Source organism: Cebus imitator, unplaced genomic scaffold (assembly GCF_001604975.1).
Source record: "Cebus imitator isolate Cc_AM_T3 unplaced genomic scaffold, Cebus_imitator-1.0 Scaffold467, whole genome shotgun sequence".
NCBI lineage: Eukaryota > Metazoa > Chordata > Mammalia > Primates > Cebidae > Cebus > Cebus imitator.
Window position 1 is genome coordinate 259,585 of NW_016107782.1, and position 12,031 is coordinate 271,615.

The 12,031-nt window shown below is 39.4% G+C and overlaps 1 protein-coding gene across 2 annotated transcripts in view; it reads left to right on the forward strand.

The window, feature by feature from the left end:
- Positions 1 to 1,461, forward strand: part of IL26 (interleukin 26) — a 23,643-nt gene extending 22,182 nt beyond the window's left edge. Inside the window, exons 4-6 of one of the 2 annotated variants that reach the window (XM_037732712.1) lie at positions 467 to 532; positions 616 to 713; positions 1,245 to 1,461. In XM_037732712.1, the coding sequence (XP_037588640.1) occupies positions 467 to 532; positions 616 to 702 (153 nt within the window). In that variant the 3' untranslated portion in view covers positions 703 to 713; positions 1,245 to 1,461. Of the gene's footprint in view, positions 1 to 466; positions 533 to 615; positions 1,223 to 1,244 lie in introns of those variants that run through there. The other variant, XM_017512268.2, reaches the window with a different exon arrangement.
- The last annotated feature ends 10,570 nt before the right edge of the window (positions 1,462 to 12,031 follow it).

A 12,031-nucleotide genomic window follows, 5' to 3' on the forward strand; every position in this document is an offset into this window, starting at 1 on the left:
TCCCAGCTACTCAGGAGGCTGAGGCAGGAGAATTGCCTGAACCCAGGAGGCGGAGGTTGCGGTGAGCCGAGATCGCTCCATTGCACTCCAGCCTGGGTAACATGAGTGAAACTCCGTCTCAAAAAAAAAAAAAATAAAATAAAATAAAAATCATTTTTCAAAGGAACCCTCCTGACCACTCAATTGAAAGTAAGTGGTTCCTATAAATCCCTGTCATAGAGCTTTGTGAATTGCTAACATATCTTTAATTGCAATTTGTAAATTTTTATTTTTTGTTTGTTTTATTTATCATCTGCTTTCCCATGAAACTTTAAGCTCTGTGAAGAAAAAGATCATGTATTATTTATTTGCCAATACATATCTAGTGCTTAGCACATAACACCTGCTGTATAAATATTTGTTGAATGAAAGAGTATCATTAATGCCTCTTCAACAATGTTATATGTACTTACTGTTGCTTTTTTAGATTTCCTGTGCTTCATCAGCTAGAGAAATGAAATCCATTACCAGGATAAAAAGAATATTTTATGGGGTAAGAATTCTAAATCCTTATGTTAAAACACTTTGTTTTTTAAAGTATGGAAATCTTCTCTTACATCTGTACTTTATCTGCAGATTGGAGAAAAAGGAATCTACAAAGCCATCAGTGAACTGGATATTCTTCTTTCCTGGATTAAAAAATTCTTGGAGAGCAGTCAGTAAACAAAAGCCAAGTACATTGATTTTATAATTATTGAGAACTGCTAGAAATATGTTTATACCAGTCTATTTTTTAAAAAACTTTTTAACATAATAGTGACAGCATGTTAGGTGATTCAGAATAGACAAGAAGGATTTGGTGTAATAAAGTTTTGGAAATAAGTGCCACTAATTTGCACATTTTCTGTGTTTTCAAATAATGTTTCCATTCTGAACATGTTTTATTATTCACAAATACATTGTGTCAATTTAATTTAAATTACATTAAATAAAATAAAACATTAACTCATTTAATATTTGAATTAACTGAATTAACTCATTTAATATTTGTGTGTGTGTGGGTGTGTTGGGGGATAGAGGGGAATGACAGATTTCTGGAATGCAATATAATGTTGTTGAGACCTAAATAGCTGTTATGTATATGATTATCTACTTCAGGGTTTGAAAATTATTCATTATGCCAAGTGTGAACTTAGCACTTAACAAATGTTGAATTTAATGAAATAAATTGTGTTTCTTTCTCCTGGGTGTCCTTTTCATGATAGCATGCTAGAATTTCTTGGTATGCAAGGGGTACCTACCAGATCACAGCAAATAAGATACACAAAGTACCTAACTGCTTGGAATGATTTACCAGGAATGCCTTTGACAGGAAACCGAAGCCATGAAGACCACAAGTAACCAAGATCAAATGATGCTGAGTCTTGATAACAAGGTGCTGTGCAATTAGAAAAGTTCATAGAAGCCAAATAAAAGTCTAAATGCAGCTCAAATTTCACCACAGTCAACTTTTTGTAATGTCTAAAAACCCCATCTACATACTCATAAAGGAGTAATATGGCCTAAAAATTGTTTTGCATTAAAGGAACTCTGCTCTGTGCTCTTGGCATACAGCACAGAAAACAGTAATCATTTCTGATGGGACGTCCTGGGCCACCAGCCAGTTCACACCCACAAGGCTTTCATTGTGCCCCTGCTGCACACCGACAGTTCTGGGACTTGGCACCTTTTGTGTTAATAGGTGGGACTTCCCCAAGGTCTTCATGGACTATGTCCCTGGCAGCTTTTCCCTTCATTGCTTTCCCACCATCTAGTTCTCTGTTTCAGTCATGTGGTCATTAGGTTGTTCACTAAGAACTGCCCTCTCTTCACTGATTTCATATTCCAAAGTGATCCCTTTCTGCCTTTTCCCCATCAACACACTATGGTCCCATGTCTGATCTCTTCTGGAGATCTCATTCCTACACAAGTACACAGGACAGGAAAGGTGTGGGGAACTGCAGGGCATTGGTGAGGAGGAGACTGGAGGACTCTCTTCATCTTGCTCTTTACCCAGAACTTCCCGGGCAGGCTCCTGGGCCATCAGCAGCAGGGCAGGCTTCTTTCCTGAGAAACATTTGGAAGAGCTGGAATCTGGGGGATCGGGAACCTGTTCCCTGACTTTGCCAAGGACAGGGAAGAGTGCACCAACAGCCTTTCCTTGATCCACGTTCAGGGCCCTCAGCGTTTTCCAGGATTAGGCACCACTGACAGTTGAGTTGAACTGTGCTGGACTTCCATAGGGCCCAGAATAGTCCCCAGTCTCGGTCACAAACCATTCTTAAGCTGTCCCCATTACTTGGTGTCTCTAGACATGAGAAGGGCTGATAAACGTTCATTTGCCAGTCAGCAAAGAAGTATTTATTACGGGGGCTTTAGATTCTTAGGAGTGAAATTTCGTTTGTCTCCCCAATATTTCTGGGTGATTGAATTTAATGTTTGTTTGATTATTTCCCAAGTTCTTTGGTTTTCCAGAACAGTCAAGAAGTCGCTAAACTTAGGAGCAAAAGAGCAATTTAAAAGTCATCATTGAGTGAAAAATCAATATCCAAGTGTTGATGTCTATTTAGAAACTTCTCAAATGCCAGGGGCAATGGCACAGTTTTCACGTGCCTGAGTAGGGACTGGTATGTTGAAAGGGCAGCAAAAGAGGAAGATGCATTCATGTGCACAGTGGGGATACTGTGTCTTGGTGGGGTTGCTGTGGGCTCAGGGGTGAAGTCCTCTGATTTAAATGTCCCTCTCTGGATTTTATCAGAACCAGGGATGATGACATGTCGGGAAATGGCTGCACATCCTGAACCCGCATGAAGCGCTGTATAAACCCTGAGCCCACTTAGCACTTGTAGGAGGTGATCCCTTTTGGTAGATCCCTCTTGGATGATACAAGGAGACTACATGTCCTATGAAGATGTATTGTCTGGTTCTCTCTCGCTCCCTCTCTCTGTCACGTGAGGACATGGAGAAAAGACAAAAACCTACAAAAGAAATGTAAGAAGATATTTTTGTCCATCAACCATATATCAGCTCTAGCACAGGGTAGAGCAGAAGGAGGTGGAGGACCAGTGGGTAGCATGGAGTGTTGCAAAGAACCCTTGGCAAGGTTGAGAGAACAGGCCGGCCCCCATTTCCTTCAGGTCTCTGTGGCATCATCGGTGGGTCACCTACACAAAACAGTGACACCACAGCCCCCCACCAACCCCTGCTCACTTTTCTCTAAACCACTCCCCCCCTGCTGGCATGCTTGTATGTTTACCAATGGTGTCTCCTTGATCAGAATATTGACTCTGGAGCCCCGGGCTTTGGTCTGTGTTGCTCTCTCCAGGGCCCGCAGTACCTAGAACAGGCCCCGAACCTTGAGGAATGGAGTATAACAGAGCTTCCTGACTTTTAGTTCTCCAAAAGCACTTATACTCTTATTTGTGCAACAAAGAATTCAAATTAACACATTAATTTATTTGGCCCAAGTAAAGGGTAAATAAATACATTATTCTAAAAATAGATAATTTACACAAATACATTCCTAGCCAAAACATGTTTATATGCGTACTTATAGAATCATCTTGCAAACCCTGGGTAGAACCTGTCTCTCACATTGGGAAACACTGCATTATAATGAATTTCCACTGCCTCACTCTGCCTCAAACTTAGAAATACATGAAATTAGAACCAGATAATTTTAACCTACCCACAGATACCAGTTTAGAAAAAGTCAAGCTACGATGTTCAGGTTTCAAAATGGTTTCAGAGCTCCCGTCACTTTTTCCAGAGATGGAGGGACGAGAGTACACTCACCCAGTCAGTCATTCCATGGTTCTGATGACTGTGGCTCTTGACGGAGGGTGCCAGGATAGTGGCATGACTGCCATCTTTCTCCCTCAGCCCTGGTCAAGAGGCCATAGTGGACGCAGCTCCGAGGGAGGGAAGCTGCAGGAGTTAGTGAGGCTTGTGGATTGTTCAGATGCACACACAGGGGTAGGAACAAAAAGTGAAAGCTCAGTCAGGCTGAGCTGGAGTAGCAGCAGAAAATCTCAAATACAGGCCGGGCTTGGTGGTTTATGCCTATAATCCCAGCACTTTGGGAGGCCGAGGTGGGCCGATCACCTGAGGTCAGGAGTTTGAGACCAGCCTGGCCAACATAGTGAAACTAAAAATACAAAACTTAGCTGGCCTTGGTGGCATGCACCTGCAATCCCAGCTACTTGGGACTGAGGCAGGAGAATCACTTGAACCCGGGAGGTGGAGGTTGCAGTGAGCCAAGATCACACCACTGCACTCAAACCTGGGCGACACTGAGACTCTGTCTCAAAAACAAAACAAAACAAAAAAACAACAACAAAAAACACACTCAAAAAAAGATGCAGAACTGTGTTGTGAATTACTGTTCATCATGATCATTCATAAGAATGGATGTCCTTCACTATAGCTGTGAGTGAGTTACGAACTCAAATGAAAACCAATAGATTCTATAAATATTTATTGAATGTTCTGCTAGTCCCACAGTCATGGCTGAGTTGTAATGATAAATAAAACTCATAGTTTCTCCCTAGCAATTTAGAAACTGGGAAGGAAGATATGTATGAAGACAAACAATTAGCGCAATGCAAGTGATCATGGAGATATGTACGAAGTGCAGTGAGGTGGAGGTCCACACTTTGCAGAGGAGCTGAGGCTTGAGATAGCATGCTTTAAGATTCAGCTCAGGTGTCACCTCTTCCAGCAACCCTTCCTTGATCCCCTCCACTCCTAGGCTGGTTTAGATGCACCTTGCAAAGCACATTATCAGAATAGCACTATCACATTGTATCGTAATTTTGTTTGCTGCTTTTCAGAAGCAGGATTGGGGGATCAGAAGATATGCTAAATACTGCCAGAGCACTTTCATAACTATTTCATTGCTAATTTTCCCCCACATTCTTTCTTGCTAAAACTGGATATGATAAATATTTGAATATTTTTGCCAGTCTGGTGGCTGCAAATTATATTGCATTGTTTTAGTTTGCATTCCCCTTAAAGCTTGTTAAATTGATCATTCTTTCATATGTAGATTCTATTTACATTTTCTTTTTTGAGATATCCCCTAAAATGTCGTGTGGGCCATTTATTTAATAAGTTTGAAATCTTACCTGAACCTGATTTCAATGGTACAATTAAAGTAAAATGTAATCATTTCAAGTAATCAATAGAGAGAAACACCCCCTGGAAAGCCACATTGTGCAGTCTCTCTACCACCTTAGCATCTCTCAGGAAGAGCTTGCTATGAGGATGGCTTCTCCCCGCATCCTCCCTAGCCTGGGGAGTGCTCCACATCAGCTCTTGCTGTGTTGGGCATCCAAGGGAGAGGGAGGAACCCACTATGAATGTGAGTATTTGCACCTGCCGTGGGAGGTAGACGTGGAGACTGAGAATCCTTTAGGGTTAGGCAAGCCCCTCCCTTGGCTATTCAGGACCTGTTCACAGCTTCTCCAAATTCCCCCTGCTTCCCACTCATGCAAAGCAAGAGGGTAGATCATACTATTGATTTGGGATAAGAAATTCTTTTGTGGGAGGCCGAGGCGGGTGGATCACGAGGTCAAGAGATCGAGACCATCCTGGTCAACATGGTGAAACCCCATCTCTACTAAAAATACAAAAATTCAGCTGGGCATGGTGGCGTGTGCCTGTAATCCCAGCTACTCAGGAGGCTGAGGCAGGAGAATTGCCTGAACCTAGGAGGCGGAAGTTGCGGTGAGCCGAGATCGCGCCATTGCACTCCAGCCTGGGTAACAAGAGCGAAACTCCGTCTCAAAAAAAAAAAAAAAAAAAAAAAGAAATTCTTTTGATACTTTCCCATGAATTAACTGCAATCTTTGACTCCCAGCAGCCTTTAAGGACCAGGGATGTCGCCCTGGGGTCTTCTGGGGCCCACTCTTCCCCTCCATTAAATACCTTGGTGCATCACTGGTTTTATGTTTTTAAATTCTTAGGAAAAAACACTTCATAATGAAGATAGTTGGTGTAAATAAACTCTTCGTAAATCAAGATAGATAAAAGTATTTAAGAGATGTGGCCATCTTTAAAACTGCAAATCTCTTACCATGGTATTTCACACCTCACTTTTTTCCTCTCCATAACATGTATCCAATTCTAACATACTATACAAACTACTTACATGTTATTTCCATTAAGTATTGTCTGCTTCCTTCTACTAGAATTTAAATTTTGTGAGGGGAGGGATTTTCATATGTTTTGTTCACTGTTGTATGCGTAGTATCTAAACAGTGTCTTTCACAAGTATGTGTTCGATAAACTTCTCTTGAATGAATAAATGAGTGGACTGTGTGTTCAAAGATAAGAGGAAAGAACCAAGAGAACCCCATTGCTAAGGATGCTAAAAATTCCAATGGCTCGTTCCCAACCTCAGCCTTTATGACAGGGTAGGAACTCTTATAAGGGGCAGGTGAAATGGCTCCCAACCATGTGATCACATATCCTTTAAACAGAACTATTTTCAGTGTGGTTGGTTCAAATGAGGCTGTAATGTTTTCTATTTTCCATTTACCTATCTCATTTATGATTTAGTCCTTTTAGATTACATTTAGAGTGGCCTAGACTGAGAAGATGTATTTGGGGGGCTAGACATGGACAGCTGCAAGTGTCAATAACTTTGGCATAATAAGATGATCTTTTGAGACTTTTTTTCGAACTGTTGAGAAAGCATTCTCTTCATAGAAATTAGGTCCCTCTGGTACATTTTAGTTATTTTCAAAATTTGGTAATAATTTCCTGCAAGGTACAATACATAGAGGAGGGTAGAGTTGGGAGCCTACTATAGGGTCCTCTAGTAACAATGATTGGTGTGGATTCTGGAATGGGCCTATGACCCAAGAAGTTTCAATCAGAGAGTGGATTCAGTATTTATAAGTGAATTCTGGAAAACGAGTCTTTCTCTTTTCCATGAACTGTAAGCTTGGAAGAATATTGGTTGGAACTACTGAAGCCATCTTGCCACCATGAAGACAGAGACTGGCTGAGAATCGAGCCAACATGTTAATCACTCAGTTCTGAAAATCCACTCTCCTCTCGTATTCTTTCTACTTCACTTAGATGCTGTTTCTTGATCTTGCAAGTGAGTTTCTTCTGTATCAGAACACTACAAATTGGAGGACTCAGGGCTAGGTCGTGGCTTCTTCTAATCTCTATGTACTCTATTGCTTTTGCTACAGCTAATTCAACCCCATGGCTTCAAATACTATCCATGTGCTGCCTCCAGAGTTCACCTAGTCCCTGAATTCCATGCTCACACATTCAATTATGTACTTGATATTTCCATGTAAAACATCTCAAAGATAGTATGTCAAAACCAGAAAATTTGTTTCTCCTTCTAAAATCAGTTCATTCTCTAGTATCCCACAACCTGGTAATACAAGACAGAAAGATATCATGGTTAAGCACACAGACTCTGAAGCCAAGAAAGCATAGCTTCACATAGAAGCTGTCACATAACAACCAAGTGTGGTTAATCTGTCCGTCCCTCTCTTCCCTTATCTGTACAATAGGGGTGATGAGAATAGTACCTATTTTGTAGGGTTGTTGTGAGGTTTAATTGAGGTCATATATGTAAAGTGGTTAGAGTCATCACTGGTATATAATAAAAAAACGTTATAAGCATAAGTGGTTATTATTATATGATAAACTGTCACCTATTCAATTGCTAGGGCCATTTTTGCAATTGCAAGGATCTTTGATTTCTTTTTTTCCCTCATATCCCAAACCAAATTCATTAGCACATTCCTGTGGTTCTACCTCCCCAATATATCCCAAATCCTTCTGTTTCTCGCATCCCCATTAATGTACCCCAGCCCATGTCACTGCCATGTCTCACCTGGACACTGCAAGAGTGTTCCTTCTAACTGTTCTCATTGCTTCCACTCATATCTTGCCCCTGAGTCCAGCTTCATTGAGCTTCTAGAGAGAACTTAAGAGGTGTAAATCAAAGCGTATCCCTTCCTGTTTGATGCCTTTTAATGGCTTCCTTTGCACTGAGAATAAACTTTATTATCTGGCCAAGAAAGTCCTACATTACTGAGAATAAATCTTATTATCTGGACAAGAAAGACCTACATTAATTGCCCAGTCTTCTTCTCTGACTTTGTCTCCTGGCATCTCTTAGCTGACTTTTCTGTTTCTGAAAAGTTCAAGTTCAGCTCTATCATGGACATTTGTACTTGCTAGCCTCTCTCCTTGGAATACCCTCCCCCAGGACTTCCCACAGTCAGCTCCTTTCATTCACGTGTAGTTCAAGTGTCTCTTCCTTTGACATGACATTCCTGACTCTGCTGAGGAAGGCTCTCCATCTACTCCTAGTAATGTCAAATCACCTTGCTTATTTCCTTCATATTATTCTCATGCTATGAAATTATCTTGTATATTTGTTGATTTCCTTGTTTATTATCTTTCTTTCTCTGACCCCACTAAAATGTAACCTTCACGAGAAGAGAGGCTTAGTGCATATTGTCTGTGACCCTGCCCATCCGTTCATTTTTGCCACCTCTCATATTCTCACTCCCATCCCTAGTCAAGTGAGATTCCCTCTCTGGATTCTTCTTGCTGCCATGATACCTGTTAATACTCATAGAATGCCACTTGCCACACTGTATTGTAACCTTTGACTCCCTTGTCTGAAGCTCCAACCAAATCAAAAGCTACTTGAGAGCAGGGATTATACCTTGTTGATCTTTGTATTGCCAACATTTAAAGGATAGCTTAGAACATAATAGGGACTAAAAAGAGTCTAATGGATGAATTAATTAAGCATGATTTATTACATGCAGCAAAGGTTTTGTCAAGTTTGTCAGAATGAAAAGAGGCACAGTCAGTTCTTTGAGGATAAAAGTAGCAATTCTCATATTAAGAGATGTTCTGAGGATGATTCTCACTATTAATCTGTGGCAGAAGACTGCTTTGAGGAACATGGCAAAGGTTTGCTTTTTCTCCATATCCTGAGAGATGTTAGATCTTATAGAAAGCTATTTATGTCTTTCAACCACTTGTAATTTTCCACTCAACAACTTCTAAAAGAGGTAGTAGAAGTATGTTTTATTAGTTTCAGAACAGATTTTTCTTTTCTGTTTTTTAGGAGTCTGGCTCCATTCTTAGAAAGATTGAGTTTATAACTTATTTCTAGAAGTTTCTGTTCTTAAAACATAAAACAGCTCCGTTTCATGATGATGCTTAATCTATTTTATTGCTATTCTACTTTCCCCACAACTGTGCTTTCTAAATTCTGACACATTGCATGATCCTCAGAAATATATTGGCTGTGGCCATTTGGTTAAATGCATGGCCTGTTTTCACCATACCAATCTCCAGCTGAGTAATGATAGAGATGTACAGTATCATAGGGCAAAATGGCAAATGGGGCACTTTGGGTGCACTGTTTTCTTAATCCTTAAAATAATCCCATAAGGCAGCATGAGCATTTTCCAACCTGTTAGCTTGACATTCAGGGAGTCCTTATCTGGCCGTTTACTCTCATCAATTCTAGCCCAAAGTTCAGCATTTAGTAGGTGTTCTACAAGAATTTGTCAAATAAAACACTGAATAAGTTTAAAAATCCATCTCTCATTACCCTTTGATGTGCACGCCTCCTTCAAGATCAGTCTATTCTTTTAAAAAAACCCCAACACGAGACAAGCATATTTCTGCTTTCATGTCCTTCTGTGTGCCAGATTGTCCATCTGCTATGTCTTCTTTACTATTTTATTTCAAGATAAATTATATATTTTCTTTATGATCTCCCCTTCTCTACTAAGTCTTGCATGGCCACTATAGCCCACAGTGAATATTCCCTTTTGGTTAATTTCCCAGTGAGATCAAAGATTGCCTGTAAATACATACTGAGCCTTCTCTATGTACCTGATTTTGTGGAAACTGTTTACAGTTCTGCTGTTTTATTCTAATATAGTATTCTAAGTGTTTCCTCAAATATTACTACATTACATATTTTACTCATTTAGCCAACAGATATTTATTTGTTTTACTTATTAAGTGTCAGGCTCTGCCCTAAATGTTAAACAGGTGAACATACCATTATAGATAGGGAGACACCGAAATAAAGAAGGAAATATAAAGGATGTCAGAACAACAAGAACAAACAAGCTGGGGTGTGGGGGTTTCAGGGACTGGGGCAGGGCAGGGACTGGTTTGCTCTTTAAAAAAAGGCTGATCAGGAAAAGTTCACTGATGAGGTGGCATTTTTGCACAGATCTGAAGGACCCTTACAGTAATGAAGGGGTAGACAGTAAAAAGATTATTGATTTTGGTTTTGTAATTTATGTGGATGTAAAGCAGGCTTGGGAATGTTAAATCTATATAACATCACATACTTATCATGAAACAGGTTAAAGTCGTAATCTAGAAGATTTTGCACTTCTCTGAGTCACCTGTCATGCCTTGCTTTCTCTCAGTTAAGTTTCTTAGCTATCTGGTTACTTTTAACAAATGGCAGAAACAACTTCTAAACTATGAAGGATTATGTTCTTTTGATTTACCTAATTATTTATCCATATATGTAGTGAATAATACTTTTCTGAATGAAAAGTTGGGCAGTAAACTCTGAAAAGTTCTAAAGTGCTCAGAGGGACAATGGGACCACATAATTGAAGTTGGCAACAAACTATGAATATATGGTCATTATACTAATATAGATGCCTTGGACTTAGCAGCAAGCACTAACCACAAAGTTATGGTGGATTTGCTCCTAAGAAAGAAACAAATTTGTGACTGAAATCAACTTTTCTCATTCTGTTGCGTGGAATATATAGTATTTCCTCAACATATTGTTAGTTTTCCTGTTTTAAACTTACAAAAGTGTTTTTTTTTATTTAACAAGTTTAAGAAAATGGTACAAACTATATTTTCTGTATGGGGAATTACAATGCACATTAGGATGTTACAGGTTGGAGAAGTTCCACATTAAAACAACTCTTTAACATTAACATGAGTTTCTAGAAGATTGTTCCGAGAATACATTGGCTTTGTAGGCACTTACATCGAGTGTCTTTGCTACCTAGAAAACAGTTTGGAAAACACCAATTCATACAAATGATAATCTTGAGATGAAGCATAGCTAGACAAGTGTATCACTAATGAAGAAGAAGAAAAGCAGCAACTACTGGATTTCTCTTCAAAGAACAAGAAAAACGTTTAGGGAAGCAAAATGCTGATATGATATGTGTGCTTTGAGGAGATTAGAAGAAAGGGATTTTAATAAGTAGATAGACAATAATTTTTGTTTGCTATTTGTATTTATTGAAACAGTGTCGTAAGTGTGAAAGGCACTGAGACATCTCAGAATGCTGCTTCCTGCTCACCTCATCTACTGAAAAAATGTGGCGTTTTTTCACCACAGTGACTTGCCTTACCCACAAGTGAGGAACTCAGTTTTATTTCCTAGATAAAATGTAAGCGCCAACGATATTCACTTTTTTTCTGTTCATGTGTAACATCTTGGGAATGACCAATGACACTTTCCTACTGAGAAAGAAAACTTTTCATGGTAGTAGTAACCACAGGCTCGGATGATGACTCACATTGTTACATTAGTAACATCTTTTGTTCTATACTCCACACAAGGAAAAAAGTGCTGAGTGCTAAACCACAACTTCAGCTGTCGGTGGAAATGATAGTTAATGGTGCTTTGCTGCTACACTGGGGGCCAATTCTTGGTAGAGTGGATTATCTTGAATGTCGTTTCTAAATCAATGGATAAGTTTGAGTTGTTGCACAAATTGTGTGATGTAACTGATTATCATACGTTAAAAACAGACTGAGTCTTTTTTGTAAGAGAAACCTGGTTATAAATTATATTAAAAATAAATATATGTAGATACATATATTAAGTTATAAACAACTCAGAAGACCCCTAGATATGAAATCAATGAATGCTTTCTGCAAGTAATTTCAAATGCTACTCTAAATTATGGTAGGAATAATTTTGGGCTTCAAAGTATCAATTTGGAAATCCTATGGC